Genomic DNA, 17,413 nt, shown 5'->3' on the forward strand with positions numbered 1-17,413 from the left:
AATGTTGACAATGATTTCAATTAAATGAAATTCTGTGCAAGTGAAACGAAATTCATCTACGCATCAGTCTATGGCTCTCCAGTTTGTAACCTCTGCGCCAGACTCTATTTGAAAGCAGACATGTAGGGCTTCCCTGGTGGCGCAGTGGTTGAGAGTCCACCTGCCGATGCAGGGGACATGGGTTCGTGCCCCGGTCCGGGAGGATCCCACATGCCGCGGAGCGGCTGGGCCCGTGAGCCGTGGCCGCTGAGCCTGCGCGTCCGGAGCCTGTGCTCCGCAGCGGAAGAGGCCTCAACGGTGAGAGGCCCGCGTACCGGAAAAAAAAAAAAAAAGCAGACATGTAAACAAGAGTTTGCATATATTAACTCAGTTTAATCATATCAATTCTTAAACAAAAAATTTCCTCCAAGAGACAATAGTTCACAGTAACTGCAAAGCTTACTCACAATTTAAAAATACCAGTCATGCTTAGCATTCAAGGGGGATATCATAGAATAACTGTAAAAACTTTTACCATGAACATTAGCTTCTGACTTTAAAAATTACAAATGCTGAAGCATTTTGGTATCAGACATAGTAGTTCTGATATCGTCTGTTCATTTGATGAGTTTCTGGCAGTTTGGAAAATTGTACCTCTACAACTGGATAAAGCGCTTACTCTAAACTAAACATTTTCAGATGTAGAAAACAAACTAGCAAGCTACACATACAAAGAAAAGCCCTCTAGGACAAGCTCTCCGCATGTGGAATGCCAGCATATGCACCATGAATCCTGGAAGACTAGAATAGATACATACACTTGCCCTGAAGTCTTATACTCCAGGCTTACAATGGAGTTTGCATTCACCTACACATTAATGACAAACTCTGGGTTAGTATAGGAGAAGCCAGCAAATTCATTTTGGTCCAAGTTCATGATGAAGAGTTTATCAGTAGGCGTGAGTTCCACAGGCTGTCTGGTGAACTCTTTGTCGAAATTGGAGGCGTCTCGCTTGTCTCTCTGCCAAATGGAAAGCAAACACATTAACACAGCATAAGAAGAAGGAAACGTGACCAAGACGTGCCAGTTATTGGGAAGCTGATGACGTCTCATGGGCAGAGTCAGGAGGAGCCCTGTGCTGACAGGGTTTAGCAGTGGCATTGCAATACTATCCCCTAGCTTTCACATTGTATGTTGGCTTCAGGAGAGAAAACTTGGTGGAAATTTTCTAAGAAAGGAAATGAGACCTTGACTTTCTTTAAGGATTGCCAGAAAGTGAGGGGTGTGTGTGTGTGTGTGTGTGTGTGTGTGTGTGTGTGTGTGTGTGTGTGTGTTGTTTTCCTTGGCTTTGAGATGAATTGAGTTGGAAACTTCCTCTGACCAGGTATGATGTCATAGAATTAGTCATGCAGTAGAGAGTCCAGGAGGACATGATCCAAGAGCGCTCCCTGTGGCTAGGAGGCTTCTTTCTTTAAAGAGGAGCAGAGCCACATGACCACTCAGCTCCCCAGAAGGCAGAGTGGCAAAATGGGGACATCAGATCACTGCTCAATGAAAGGAACAGATCACTATCCACCCCACATTCCCTGGTGCGATCTAGGCTTTGAAGGGATGCTCTGAAATCCACCCACACACTAGAATTTGGGTCTTCAACAGCCAGAGTTTCTTCCAAGGATGTTTACAGCAATGTTTCTAGTCAACAAACTCCTAGTCTGGAAGGGCAGCTTTAAAACATTCTATTCTCCTAGTCTGGCATTTTCTTTTTTTTTGGGGGGGGGGGTGGGCATCAATCCCAGTTTACTAACTGCAGTTTGGGGCAAGTTTCACCAGGGAGTGTCAGAGCGTGGGTTCATAACAAGATCTCACGTCTGGGTGATGCTCTCACCTCTTCAGGGTCCCTATCAGCCTATGATCTTCCCATCCTTACCACCCATCTAGGGGCAGGTAGAGGTCCTCGCCCCTGGTGCTTTGACATATGAGAAAACTGAGGCACAGGAAAGTAAAGTGACTTGCCCAAGATTGCACAGTGGGGTAGTGATTTTTACCCAACCACATTGCACCTAATTCTGCTTCATCTCAGCCTCTCTGACTGGGGGGAAAGCTTGATGGCTGGTTTATTGCAGGACAACCAAGGATAACGTATGGGTTTCACAGGTACCGGGCAGGTTACCTGGCTGAAGCCAGAGTGGTGTCAGACTGTAAAGAGGGAAGGGTCGGTGAGGATTGACTGATTTGCTAGAATTTGGTCAATGGCCATCCATGCTTTAGGTTTAACCCCTAAAGGGTACTGACTGACAAGGATTTCTCATTACTGGATTCATTTCCCTTTGCAAAATACTTCTCGCAAGAATGCCTTCTTTTTGGTTGCTCCCCTGAGACAGGTAAAATGTCCCTAAGAAGTGCCCCAATTACTCTTCTGGTGTATATGTAGGGGTGAGGGGTGAGCGGGACATGAAGAATGCACTTCAGTAAGTGTGGCCAGAGGGGAGTGGGCTGAAGATGCCGCTGGAGCTGTTTTCTGGACAGTGGACCGTCTCTTACCATGCCCCACCTATTCTGCTTTGTCTGGTCCTGCCTGCTGTCAGCCTGTCTTGTGTTGTCCCAGGCACTGAATGTGTTATTTGCTGTGTTCAGAGAAAAGCTTGAATTCCACGCCATCTTTTCCTTTAATATTGCCTGTGCATCCCTCTCTGGACCCCACAAGTCATACTTTAGCATCTTTTTAATTGTCTTCGTTGCACTTGCTGCTGTCAGGAACTGTCGTTATTATTTATTGCCTCTTTCCAGGAGGGCAAGGTCCTTGTCTGTATATTTCCAGTGCCAAGACTTGGCACATGGCAGGCCTTCCACAATTATTTGTTGAATGAATGAGTCAATGAATGAAGCCTTTATGAAAGATGAGCCTCTTTGCTTTCTCCAACTTACAGTTGCCCCCGGGGCTAGAGATCATACTCTATAGCAAAACAATGGAATTTGTTCCCATTGATCCTACGGGTCTCTCACATGGGCCCCTGTCCATTGTGAGCCCCAATATGGACAGAACTGTGTTAAGTTCCTTCGAGATCTGAGAGCTCCAGGGCTGGCTGTGGGCCCTGGGTATATCTGGGGCTAGAAGCAGGCAGCTGTCTTCTTTCAGGTCCCCCCGCCGTGGCCTTCCCTGCCTGTGGGCATCCAGAAGAGGTTCCCTTCCCACCAGCCCCGATATTGAAGGCCCTTCCCCATGTGTTGTTCTGGTGATGACTCATGCTTCCATCGTTCACATGGTGTAAACAGGACTGGCCATTATGGGCAGATCCTCGTAGAAAATAGCCCTGAATTCTACCCTAGCAATTGGGAAAGAATGGGCCTCTCTGTTGGGACAATTCCTTTCTGGGTTGATAGTATCTGAAGCCACATGAGAACAGTTTCACTCCTTCAAGGAGGGTTACTGATTCCACTGGCTTCCTATTGATTCCCCAAGAAGGTCACTGTGACCATGGCCCTGTGCTTTCTTAGAAGAGAAGCAGGTTAGTGAGAAGTCCAAGAAATGAAAAGAGGGATTCTAAGATCCTGGTAGGCAACTAGCATGGCTGACCTGGACTGTGTTTTGGTTCCTTTGGATTATCTTTTTAGTCTCTTTTTAAAAACTTCTCCTCTGATTTAAGTTCTTTTGGAAAATATCAGCCTGTCTCATCTAGAAGAACCAGGTGGTGTTAAGCCAGGGGCGGTGTCTCCCTGAGGGCCAGAAAAGGTAATGCCTGCAGGAATCTGAGTGATGAACCCCAAGGGTGAGATTCAGGACTCGGAATCGAGCTCTGAAACCAGTTCCCTCTCTCCATACAGGCGTCTCTGCTCCAATCTTGGTGATTCTGTGAGCTGTTCAAGGATGGAGACTGTGCCTTTGGTCTTCTGGAGGGAAACTCACCCCAGTTACCCTCCTGCCTCTCTTTCCCCACCACTGCACTATATGATTGTCCCACAAATCTGGGTCAAGAGAGCACTGCTGCATCTCCTCCTGTAGCCTCAAATGTGATCCCCAGAGAGAAAGCAGAGCCCCACAGACTTTTGATGACTTCTTCTTTCTTAAAAGAAGCCTTCCCTGATCAACCCGGAGACTAGTTATCTCTAGATTACATCATGCTTTTAATTACTTGTTTAATGACTGCCTTCTTGGACTGCATCTTCATGGTTCCCCACCACGCTCCTGGCACCCACAATAGAGCCTGGCACAGAGCCGGTGCTCAATAAATGCTGGTTGGGTGAATGAATGGAGGGTGGAATACATGGACGGTCGCAAAAATAAATTCAAAATCTTCCTTCTTGGATACCTTTGCAAAGTATTCCCTTGGGATTACACATGTCGAAAGCTCTGTTTCTCAGTCTCCTCTGCAATTGAAATGTTGATAGAAAAGGCAACTGCAGGAATTCTGACTAATGATCCCTCTCTTTCACAGAAGGCTTCCCTGACCAACCCTCAGCTCGGTGTGTTAGGGGAACAGAGACTTTGGCTCGAGTACCTATTTCTGCAAACTATTAAACTTTTGTAAAATAATGGCAGCAATTTGGAAAATGTAGAGTGCAGTGTGTGTGTGTGTGTGTGTGTGTGTATACACACACACACACACAGAATATATTCTATTTATCTCTATCTATCTATCTAGTTCTATCGATCCATCCATCCATCCTACATTGTTCTCTAAAGTTGTCTGTAATCTTTTATTGATGGGCCAATGTTTCTCCATCATTTTTAGTCTTCCTGAGAGCATATCCAAGGAAAGGACTGGTGACCCAACAGCCAGGTGAAGGACCTCAAATAACTTGTCTGTTGGTGGGCACAGCTCAGAGATGGTAGTCACAGAGCAGAAAGAGGCCCGCACCGAGAATCAGGAATCTGGGTTTGCATCCCAGCTGGCTGACATTGGGCAAGTCACTTCCTCCCTCCAGATGCTGGTTTCCCAACAATAAAATGAGGTTGTGCCCCGATTTCCCTCCTTCTCTGGCCACCTGAGCTTGGCAGCCAGGACTTCATGTATGCTTCCCCTGACGTCCAGATTGCTACCACCACGGCTGCAGCAGGGCTGGTCCCAAAGCCCACAGCAGGGAGATGAGAGCGGGCAGAAAGCAGTGAACCGCAGGGGGCTTTGCTGAAGTGGAGATCAAATCATGGTTTTTTTAAAGATGAGAAGTCTCACTTCAAGGACATTTGTCAAGTTTTTCAAGTTCCCTTGATGGTCTCTTAGAAGCCCTGGCACTTCCAGAAATCACTGGACTTGTGACAAGAGTTGTCTTTGGGGCTGCCTGAGGACAGCAGGGGACAGGAGGCAGGGATGGGGGACCACCTGCTGTCCTCATCTGCTCAGATGGAAATGGGATTTCTTCCACCCAAGGGGTTTCCTTGGGCTTCTGGGGGCTCATAAACCTACCTGCTAGAAAGGCTGAGTGTGAGCTGGGAGGAGTAGCAATTTTGAAAAGAAAATCAAGAGTCCCAGCCCGGCTCCTAGCTGGACCCTAAACTTGCCTCTGGTGGGAATGTGGGCCTTGAGCTCCGATATTGCTGGAGGCCCCCCTCGCCAGCTCACCTCACCCCATCACAGGCCCTCAGGAGTCCCTGAATGGTCCACAGTCCCAGCCTCCCTGACCGGCTAAACACTGGGGCCAAGGTTAAGTTCTGGGTTTAGTTTTTTTCTGTCGTGAAGCCTCAGGAGGCCCCATTTTGTAGTTTGGGTCCATGTTTTTCAAAGAGAACCATTTTCCTTGAAATAGTATTTCTTCTTTCTTGCTTTTTTTTTTTTTTATTGTATCTCGATGCTAGAAGAAAAATGGCACATAACAGACATCCAGGTACGAACATTTCCACAAACATCTTGCAAAACAACATCAAAGTGAGGAATACAACTGTCTATGCTTTCACGAAATGGTCTTTCTCAGAGCACTTAATTAGCTTTCCGAAGCCAGCAACAAACCTAGACAAACCCCATCCACGCAGGCACGGGTCTGCCAGGCTCCAGAGCCGTCTTCTTGGTGAATCAAAGCAGGTCATTGTGGTTAATAACATTTGGACACGTATTTCAAAGCATGTGTAACAAGAGTAATTTTTTTTTTTTTTTTTTTTGCATTTGGACAACAACGGAAATAAAACCCCAAAGCAAATAAACTTTGAAATGTAATGTAAAACCATGGCCCTTCAGGACCTTGCTAAAGTGACCATGTCTTTTCAGGGAGTGGGTCCAAATGTCCTTTTCAAGTAGTTTGGGGATGAAGGTGATTGGGGACACAGGGAATCAGAGCTTACAGCGTTGAGGTAGCACCCAAGTTGGTTGCCTTATGACTCCTTGAGGTGCCCTTAGATTGAAACTGTTTCAAGGCACACTCTTAGAATTTTAAAAGGGCTTAGATAATCTTCTGAACTTTGCATTTTAAAAAATAACAAATAAAATTTTATTTTTAGCATGTTCTTTTCAAAGCTCCCAGTGCCTCCAAACCAGGCAGAATGGAGGAAACTCCCTCTAAGTCAAAGCAACCACCTACATGGATACAAGCCAAGCTCCAAGTCCAGAAGTGGAAGAATACTGCTAGCATCCGATTATCCACTCGTTTGGCAAGAAAAATCTAGATTGGATGGTTGGGATTGGAAAATGTGTGAAAATGGCAGCGCAGGAAAAAAGGAAAGAAAGCAGGCAGGCATGTTCTGTCCCCACTGGATCTACTTCGCTGACGTGCTGGGGAAAATAAGTGCTAAAAGAACTTTGATAATGTGCTAATTATGCAGCCACATTTTCAACATGCCATCTGCATAATCCCATCTCACAGAGATGCTCCAAACTACCTGAGGACATTTGGGTCCTGAAACATGGTCACTCTAGTTTCATCAGCAAATAAAACATGGATGCAACTTTGCAATTAAAAAAAAAAAAATGTCACCACAATAGCCGTTGAGCTTGAATGAAATGAAGGACGGAAATCTACACATCTACTTAGCTCTTGACTTCTGGTTTTAAAAATTCAGAGTTAACAAAGGAAAATCCTTCGAATTCTGATTGGTCAATATTCCTGATGACTTCCTGGTCAGGAGGTGTTAGGACTGGTGGATGGCGGGTGAAAAATCGGTCGAAGTTTTCAGCATTTCGCCCACACTATGAGAGGGGAAGAGAAGAATTTGTGGTGGGTGGAAAAAAAAAAAAACCAACCAAAACAAAACAGAACGAAATAAAACTGGGTGAGGTTTTCTCCAAACCCTTCCCTTTCACTACCTCAGAGAGGTTGTTTTGATGATCAGAAATGAGAGCAACATAAAATGCAAAATTTTCACAACCGCTGATTGGCACATGGCGCTGGGCCCCCAACCTTCAGTTCCTGTAGCTCGCGAGCTGCCTCTGGTATCCTTCTGGGCAGTCAGGAGCTGGATGGCAAAGGCATGGGATGGTGGGGCTGGTGGCATATGGCATGTTCTCCCAACCCCACCCCAAGGAGTCAGCCGAGCTCATTTTTTTTTTTTTTTTTTCCGAAAGAATATTATTTATTGTGTCCAAATTTCGAGCTCATTTTGAAGGAGATGTGATTAAGGTGACTGAAATATTTCTTGGGCACAAGATGCAAAGTAATGACACATTTATACATCACCTTGGAGATCCCAATACTAAGCAGCAGGTCCCTCAAAGCACTGTCCTCTGGCTCTCAGTCATCTCTGGAGACGTTTTCTAGCTCCACAGATGCAGGAGTTTGTTACAAACTCCAGTCAATGGAGAAAGAGATCAAGACCTGGATTTGGTGCCTGCAATGGCTGGGCAACCACCAGGCGTGATAAGTCACCGACCCTTAATTACAAGGTGCCAGGAGGTAAACTCAGCCATTCTCCCTCCAGGTGGGAACAAAGGGTGTGGGATGAAACCCAACCCAGTGCTTTGGTGAGGCAATCCGGCTCTAGAGGGAAAACCACCGTCATTTCTCACTCATCCTGCGGTCCTTCTCTGTGAAAGGTCCTGGTCTGAGGCAGAGTGATAACATATGTGTGTGTATGTACATGTGTACACTCATGCGTGAGTGCACACACGTGCACACGCCAGTTCTCATCTAACGAGAAGCGATGAGTCAGTAAATCTGGCCTTCTTTGTTCTTCACCAGCAAACCCGTTTACATGAAATCTCTAAGTGTTTCAGCAACCACAGGAGGCAACCACAGCCCAATAGCATAGTAGCAGCAGTAGTAATAATAATAATTATGACAATTAATATTTATTATGCATTTGCTATGTCCCGGGCACCCTGGAATGCTCTTTCCTTGTAGTATCTTATTTCATCCTCCCAGTGATCCTATGAAGTGGGTATTACTGTCATCCCTATTGTACAGATAAGGAGACTGAGGCCAAGGAGGTGATGTAATTTGTTCAGGGTCCCGCTGCTAATGAACAGGAGAGCTGCCACGTGAGCCACTTCTGTCTGATGTCAGAGCCAATCTCCCGGCGCCATGTTGCAAGAATGGTCGTTAGCTAGTGACTGACCGCATGGAGTGGAGTAGGGGTGGGGGGCAGTGGGGAGAAGCCAAGGATGGGGATCATGAGGTCTCTGGTTTGAATGACAGAGAATATGCTTATATCGATCACCAAGACAAAGAATGCGGGAGAGTTCAGAAAGATGACTATTTCCGTTTTGGACATGATGACTTTGAGGGGCCACTGAGATTCTCGGAGATGATCTGGGAGAGTCAGAAGTATGGGTTCTGGAGCTCAGGAGAGAGGTCTTGAAAAAGTTTTTTTAAAGGACAGACTATGGAGGGTAGAAAAAAAGATAATAACAATAGTAATTAAAACCACTGAGCACTTTCTAGACAACTGACATTTGCTAAGTGTGTGGCATACATTAGCTTTTTAATTCACATAACCACCCTGTGAGGTAGGTATCTGACTGTCATTTGCCAAAGGGAATATTGCCCCTAACACTTAAAGCGGTAAGAAGAGAATCAGGAGAGAGCTGCAGCAGACAAGCTGAGGATGGAGAGGAATCCAAGGAGAGGGCACTGTTACAGCTGAAATATCTCCAAGAGGTCAAGCAGGAAAGTTACTGAAAATGGGCCATGGCATTTGGTAATTGGGAGGAGACTGATGAGAAAATGCAGGGCTGCCGCCGAACTTCAGTCCTTGGAAGAGGGAAGATAAGCTGCAAAGCCAAGCAGTACAAGCTCCTCTTTCAAGCTTACGATCAAGGGAAGCAGAGGTATTGGATATGTGTGCAGGAGACCGAGTTCTCAGAGAGCCTCAGCTCCTGCCCCCTTCCTATTGGGAGAGAAGGAAGCCCACGCACCTGCAGACATGGGTTCGAATCTTGCCATCACTGACCGCTAGTTGTGCAACTCCGGCCAAGTCCCTTCAAGTCTCAGTTTCCTCTTTTGTGCCCTGGGGACAATTCTGACTTATATTTAAGCAGCATCACTGGGGCTGTGTCCAAAATAGACCGATGGGTGGACAAGGGGAAAAGGTGGAAAAAGTGAGAGCAGTCAGGAGGCTGTCGCACAATCCAGGCAAGAGATGATGGTGGCCTGGAGGGAGATGACAGTGGGGGGGATGGGAAGATGCATTTGTTTGTGGGGGGTCTACTTTGAATTTAGAGTTGACATGATTTGCTGATGGATCGGACATGGGGTATGAGAGGACTTGTGGTCTGAGTTACTTGGTGAGTGGGGGACACCAGGGGTAAAGCATGTTTGTTGGAAGACATGGAGCACTTGGTTTCATTCATGATAAATTGGAGAGTCCAGTGGAGGAGTCAAGGGTCAAGGAGGGAGTCCCCTTGCTGCGGTGTGGGGACTGAAAAGGAAGCAGCGCTAGACTGATGGCAGAGGCGGCGGGGAGGGTAGAAGATGGTTGCGATCATCCAGAGGAGAGAGATGGTGGATGGGGCTGTGGAAAAGAGGGTGGAGCAGAAGGGATGGAGCTGGAAAAAACAAAGAGGTATTTGTGGCAGGGATGGAGGAGTGGGAAGGCGTGTTACGAGGCAGCCCGGCGGGTGTTTCTGGGTGTTGGGACCTCAGCCAGCCAGTGCAGGAAGCCTGTTAGCTGAGACACAGAGAGTCTTCAGGGGCCATTTTTCTTTAAAAACCATCCATTTCCTATCCACAACAGAAGGCTGTTGCTCTGCCGGGGCCTCCCCAGAGGCTGTGATGGGAGACAGAGAAACAGCTTCTGGAAGCTCCGCAGCCTCCTCTCCCATCACTCCCCCCACTGCCTGGAGAACAATGAAATCTTTAAGTGAGATAGCAGAGAGGAGATGCAGGAACAGGGGTTAACCAAGGGGGCACAATACAGCGGGAGCGTGATTTCCTTGCTAATAAGCAGCTTACGAGGCTGGCAGATCACAGCCTCCCTAAGTGTTTCCGTGTTTTTCAAATGGAGCTGTCACTGCCCATTAGCTTCAGGAGCGCTCCCTAAATGGAGACGTCAGCCCTTGGGAGGCACGGCCCTGATCAGCTCTGCGCCCGCTGTGTCCTTGGAGAACGGGCAGCTCAGCGGCTGGGATCTAATTGCAAACGCAGCGTGGACCACACCTGCTTCTCTGGCTGTCTTGGGTGGATGCTTCACCCTCACTCAGTGGCGAGAAGAAAATCCAACCCCCTTGTCATCACTGGGGCTCCTGGAACAGGAATGGGGGCCAAAGCCAACTAGGTTATTTAAAATCACAGGGAACCTCTTCCCGGGCTGGAGAGGGGAGTGAGGATTGTGACTTGTCTCCTTGTGCCCCCAAATTTAAGAGACAAGACCGTTTGAAAAGCTTATCTGTGAGCCGTTACATGTGAGCTCTTCTTTTCCTTTTCTTCTCTTCTTTCTAATTTCTGTTTCATTGTGCTAATAACACCTCCAAGTCTAGCTGTCTAATGTGGAGTTGGCTCGGTCACAGCAACCACAGGGAGCTTTCAGAGACGCCAACCTGGATATGTCACTTCCCTGCTCTAGTCTGCGATGGCGTCCCACTGCCCGAAGCCACACTCCTCAGCACGGCTTACAGGCTGTTTAGGACTCGGCCCTGGTCACCTGGTCAACAGCCTCTTCGCTGCCCACGGTCCCGCAGCCCAGCTCCTCCCACCACAACACACCCACCAGCTGTCCTGACATCCTCCCAGCCCCTAGAACCCTCATGCACTCTCACCTCCGAGGCTTAGCACAGGCTGTCTCTTCTGCCGGGAACACTTGCCTCCCACCCTGTTCCCCATCATTGTCTACGCGTCCTTCTCTGTCTCCAGACACTTCCTCCAGGAGCTTTTCCTGGACTCCTGCTCTATCTATACCCCTGGGTTTATCCCATCAAGATATAGGATGTTCATCAAAGAATCGTTAGAGGGAAAAAAAAATTTTTAAATCAACTCTCGGCCAACAGGGAAAAGAGTTAAATAAATAATGATCCATCTATTTTATGTATTGCCAGCAAAATGCTTTTAAAAATTAAAATAAGATGTAGAAGAATATTAAATAACAGTTATATATAATTAATGACAGTGTGTACGATATGTTCCCATTCTATAAATTACAGACATAAATGTGTACGTACCACCTGCAGGCATATTATACATGTGCTTCTAGAGATTGGGAGAGTTACAGATTGTTTGATTTTTCTATCTGTTATGCTTATTGTGTTTTTGAAAATTTAAATAATGGTCAAGTAGTATTATTTTTGTGTATAATAAGAACAAAAACTACAAAAGCTATTTTAAATGAGGGAGCTATTACAGTGGAGGAAAGGGGGAAAATAGAAATAAAGGGAATGGGAAGATTTAGCCAAATTGCCGAAATCTGCCTGGCGCTGTTTAATGTACTTCATCTTAGTTAAAAACTCTAAGATCTCCCAAATGGCTGCCCTAGTGTGGATTTGGGGATGATGACAAAGGCTAATATTTAGGTTATCTAAATGGGCATTTTCTGTCCATTGGTGTGCTGGGCACCAAAAATATGATGACACATGAGACAGACCCTGTCCTTGCCATCATTGAGCTTATAGTCTAGCAGAGGAGACAGGTGCACACACAGGCCATGGCATGGTGCCACGTGACAAGTGCTGCCATTGAGTGCAGAGGTGAGGAACGCGAGAAGGGCCAGGGAGACTTTCCGAGGAGATGACATCTAAGTTGAGTGGGACCGGAAAGAAAGACACTGCTTCTTTGGAGGAGGGAAAGGAAGAGCCCAGGGAAGAAATGGAGGTGAAAAGAGGTCAGGGACGGAGTAAGATGCTGGAGAAGAGGTAAAGGTCCACCCCATACTTCTCACTGCTTAAGCAAGTTTGATAACATGAGGCCAATGGCACAGGGGAGATTCCTGCCCAGCCTCCATCAAGACACCAGAGACTAGGTCACAACGAACCGAGGCTAGGTCACAATGAAAAGATACCCAAGCGATATGGTCTGACTAAAAGACAAGGGAGTCTCTCTCTCTCTCTCTCTCTCTCTGTTTTTAATGTGCAAATTCAGTGAAATTCGGGATCCTTTTTATGCCTATGGTTCTATGCAGCAGGAGAACACAGGAGGGACCCACCCAGGCAGAAGCAGCCAGCCATGTCAGGCACACGCATTTGATCATTTTTAAAAGTTGTCTGTGGACCAAGGTGTTTTTCTGGAGCAGAGTCAGACAATATTCTGCATGGTCTGGGCTTTGGCAAAGAAGGAAAGATTAAAGCCTCCTTTCCTAATAATGAAGGTCCCTTACAATCAGGAATATTTGATCTCTGTGTCTATTAAGGAGGAAGCTGGCAAGAGAGGGGGTCTTTTGCGCTTGATAGCAAGTTTCATTTTTAAAAAGGTCTTCATTTAAAAACAACACGCAATGTTTTCTTTTCTTCCAGATCTCAGGTTAAATGCTACCTCCTCAGAGAAGGTGAGGTGACCCTCTGGATCACCTCCAAGTAAAGCAGATTCACCCTTTCTCCTCCTGTTACTCTCTCAGAGCAATCTGTTCATTTCTTCCACAGGAAATAAAATACGTGAATATCCCAATCTACAATTACATGTTTATTTCTTTGCGTATCTGTATTGTCTATATTCCCATCTAGACTGTAAGCTCTATGAGAGCTGAAGCCACATCTGATTTGCCCACCCCTGAATTTCCAGGTCCCAGTACAGAGTAGGCACTCAGTGTTGTCAAAGGGATGAATAGTAGCATATATTAAGTGCTTATTATTAGCCAAATACTGTATAAGTGCTTTACAAGCATGATCTCATTTAATCCAACAGTTCTATGAAGTCTGCTCTACAATGAGGAATAGATTTAGAGCTTAAGTAACTGACTAGGATTTGATCCAAGATCTGACAACTGATCCGTTTAGGCAGAAACAAATAACTTGTTCCCAAGCACCAAGAAAAAGAAACAACAAAACCCTTTGTAATTCCCCCACCCCAGTACCTTTATCACGTTAACATTTTGGTCTGTGTCCTGGATGGCTGGAAGAATTGACGGAGGGATGCTTTCTACTCTAAAACCTGTAGACTCATCACTTTATTCTTTAGCCTGCTTTTTAAAAAACGACATGAAATATACTCTAAACTTTTCCCCATGTCAACAAAGTATCATATGGTTCGTATCTGTTCTTCACCTTCATCCTAAACCATGTTGCTGGCTTCGAATAAGCTGCCCTCAAATAGTAATGAACGCTTTTACTTGCTTGTGTTTTTATAGCTTTGATTCTCACAAGTTGGGAAGATAGGCAGGAAAAGGATTATCTCCACTTAGCAGAAAATGTGAAAAGTTAACAATTTGGTCAGGATCATACAAGGTAAAGGAGGAGAACCACGATTCAGAGCCCGCTTTGCTTGATTCCAAAGACCACGGGGCAACAGCGACATCTCACTGCCTTACAAACTGTATCCAATCATGTGGTATGGACTTGAAAGCTGACTTGGGCGGCTTCCCTGGTGGCGCAGTGGTTGAGAGTCCGCCTGCCGATGCAGGGGACATGGGTTCGTGCCCCGGTCCGGGAGGATCCCACATGCCGCGGAGCGGCTGGGCCCGTGAGCCGTGGCCGCTGAGCCTGTGCGTGCCAACCGGAGAGGCCACAGTAGTGAGAGGCCCGCGTACCACAAAAAAAAAAAAAAAAAAAAGCATACCTGGTACCAATCTCAGCACCATCCCCAGCCAGATAAATGGTAAGCAGGTTAGCTAAATTCCCTAAGCCAGGTTTTCTGTTATGTCAAATGGATCTGTCTTGCAGGATGCGGTGAGGTTGATTTGACAAAATGCACATAAAATCTCTGACACAGTAGCTGGTAGCCGCTGTTGAGTGCTGACTTACCCAGTCCTGTCCAATGAGCCAATCTGATGGGCGTGGCTGTACCCTGGCAACTGAGGGATCCTACAGGCCCTGCCACACCCCAACCTATCCTAGCGAGGTAGAAGGTAGATGGGCCCCTGGGCTGGACAGCCAGAGTTTGTCCAGCAGAGTAAACCAGAGCTTTGTTTTCCCATGACATTCCAAGGACAAAGCTGGTGGCAGGGGCTGAGCTCTGCCAGAGTAAGGAGATAAGACAACCACATGTATCACCTCCCCAGCTGCCCAACTGCACATACACAGGAAGGCTTCTCGGGGGTCAATAAGGAGAGGACGCCACCCCGTAATAGGTGCTGTCAAACCTCCCACAGGCCTCTGCGCTGGAACCCATCTTGGCAAAAAACATGTGCACACATGTTGGGGAGGGCCCTAGGACAGGTCAGGTGTGGAAAACAAGTGAGATAATTGGCCAAAGGTAAGCAAAGACCCGGAAGAACTGCCCTATATAAATGATTTAACCACCTTTTCACTGCACTTCTCCTCATTAGGGAGGACACCCACGCCCTTTCTCTCAGGGTGCGTATCTCTGCCTTGCTTCTGTCTTAAATAAACAAGCTGTTTTTTGTGTGCTCTCCCACATGTTATGCTGTGTCTCTGATAATAAACTTTGTACCTGTTCTTACAGTGTTTGCCTCTTTGAGAAATTCATTTTCCAAACAGGGCAAGAGCCAGGGCAACTTTTCTAGCCTCTAGCCCCTGGAGGACCAGCAGCTAGGATTCCCGGTTTTCATCCACGCTACCCAGGTCTGATTCCTGGGCAGGGAGCTAAGATTTCTCTTCAGGACCGCTCACTGCTGTCTCTCTGAGATCACGAGGATATTATCATTAACAAGTTACAGACACTTAAAACACGAAATCTTTCCCACCAAGGCTGGCAAGATATGTGGGAAGCCACAAGGTGAAGCCAGGCCCTGGGGCTCCTGGTTAGAGAAAGTGAGGAAAACGTGGGCCCAGGCACAAAAGGGACACCTCCTCTCTCCCATCCAAGCCTCACTTCCTCGGAAAGACATTTCGAGCAGTTTCACACACCACTTCTGAGCTGCTGTTTTTCATACCCTAATTGGAGGGCACTTTGTGATTGCTTTTAAGAACTGCACTTGTAAATAAACAAAAAATACACTTTTGTTCTTTCCCTCTCTGGGTCATGGGCATGTCTTGATCCTCCAAGTTCAACTGTCATCAGAAGTCTTCATGCAGTATTTCTGCCGGGAGTGGTTATGGAGACAGGAGGAAAATCAGTCAGCTCAGTGCCCTAAGAACAAGGGAGAAAAGGGGCCTGAAAAGGAGGGAGAGACTCTGAGCTTATCCTACAGATAAACTCGCACATATAGGAAACTAGGAAGCTACTGAAAGAATGAAGTAGATTTAGACGTGCTGATAAAACCCTGAGAAAACCATAATTCAAGAAGAGTCATGTACCTAACTGTTCATTGCAGCTCTATGTACAAGAGCCAGGACATGGAAGCAACCTAAGTGTCCATCATCGGATGAATGGATAAAGAAGATGTGGCACATATATACGATGGAATATTACTCAGCCATAAAAAGAAACGAAATTGAGATATTTGTAGTGAGGTGGATGGAACTAGAGTCTGTCATACAGAGTGAAGTAAGTCAGAAAGAGAAAAACAAATACCGTATGCTAACACATATATATGGAATCTAAGAAAAAAAAAAAAGGTCATGAAGAACCTAGGGGTAAGACAGGAATAAAGACACAGACCTACTGGAGAATGGACTTGAGGATATGGGGAGGGGGAAGGGTAAGCTGTGACAAAGTGAGAGAGTGGCATGGACATATATATATACTACCAAACATGAAATAGATAGCTAGTGGGAAGCAGCCTCATAGCACAGGGAGATCAGCTCGGTGCTTTGTGACCACCTAGAGGGGTAGGATAGGGAGGGTGGGAGGGAGGGAGACGCAAGAGGGAAGAGATATGGGAACATATGTATACGAATAGCTGATTCACTTTGTTATAAAGCAGAAACCAACACACCATTGTAAAGCAATTATACTCCAATAAAGATGTTAAAAAAAAAACAATCATATCACTTACACGGAATCTAAAAACAATGATACAAATGAGCTTATTTACAAAACAGAAACAGACTCACAGACTTAGAGAAGGAACTTATGGTTACCAGCGGGGCGGGGGCGGGGGGTGGGGCGCAGGGAGGGATAGTCAGGGAGTTTGGGATAGACATGTACGCACTGCTATATTTAAAATGGATAACCAATGAGGACCTACTGTAGAGCACAGGGAACTCTGCTCAATGTTATGTAACAACCTAAGTGGGAGAAGAATTTGAAAAAGAATAGATACGTGTATATGTATAAATGAATCACTTGGCTGTACACCTGAAACTAACACAGCATTGTTAATCAACTATGCTCCAATCTAAAAGTTAAAAAAAAAATAAAAAACAATCTCCAAGATGGAAGGCAGGAGTAGAGCCAGGCATGGGAATTGAACACGAGCACTAACATCCCTGTGTGTGATGTGGAGGACTTCTGTGCTGCACACAGAGTCTCCAGAAGGTCACCCAAGGAAGCCGGTCGCAGTGAGTGGCTCTGGGAAGGAGAGCCACGGAGCCTAGTTAGGGGTCTCTGGGGAGGTACTTAATTTCACTGCATAGCTTTTGATGCTGCTGGAAGTTTTTACTTTTTCAGATTTTTTCTTAAGGAAGGAAGATCAAAGTGCCCAATTTGATGAGGTCAAGAAAGGTAAGTCCACGAGAGGAGACAATCTGGGGTCATTGCTGACTCAAGGAGAGAAATTTCAATAGAATGGTGGTGGCAGAAGCCAGATTGCACTGAACTGTAGAAAGAATGGAAGGAATGAAGTGGAGACAGCAAGAACTCCTTCCAAAGTTTGTTTGTATGAGAAGATAGGGCAGGAGCCCTAGCGGTAGGATGGAGGGATCCAGGTTTGAGGCAAGGGATTTTTAAGATGAGAGACTTAGCATGTTTCTGTGTGAGGAGAATGAATCAGAATGGAGTCAGAGTGGATATCTGCTGGGCTTGCAGGCACAGTGGCTTTCTTTTTCTTGGAGGACCCACTCCTCCCCCTCTGCAAGATGTCCACTTTAGACAGGGGCAGACCCAGTCACTTGGCAGGTGACCCAGGCCTGGCCGATCAGAACATTCCATCCC

The 17,413-nt window shown here is 46.3% G+C and overlaps 1 protein-coding gene across 2 annotated transcripts in view; it reads right to left on the reverse strand.

Moving 5' to 3' along the window:
- Positions 1-847: 847 nt before the first annotated feature.
- Positions 848-17,413, reverse strand: part of PRKCB (protein kinase C beta) — a gene marked incomplete at both ends in the record, with an annotated part of 312,013 nt that continues 295,447 nt past the window's right edge. Inside the window, one exon of one of the 2 annotated variants that reach the window (XM_082856532.1) lies at positions 848-1,000. In XM_082856532.1, coding sequence (XP_082712658.1) covers positions 848-1,000 — 153 coding nt within the window. Of the gene's footprint in view, positions 1,001-6,606; positions 7,093-17,413 lie in introns of those variants that run through there. The other variant, XM_082856531.1, reaches the window with a different exon arrangement.

This window comes from Leucopleurus acutus (assembly GCF_964270905.1).
Source record: "Leucopleurus acutus genome assembly, chromosome: 16".
NCBI classification, from domain to species: Eukaryota; Metazoa; Chordata; class Mammalia; order Artiodactyla; family Delphinidae; genus Leucopleurus; species Leucopleurus acutus.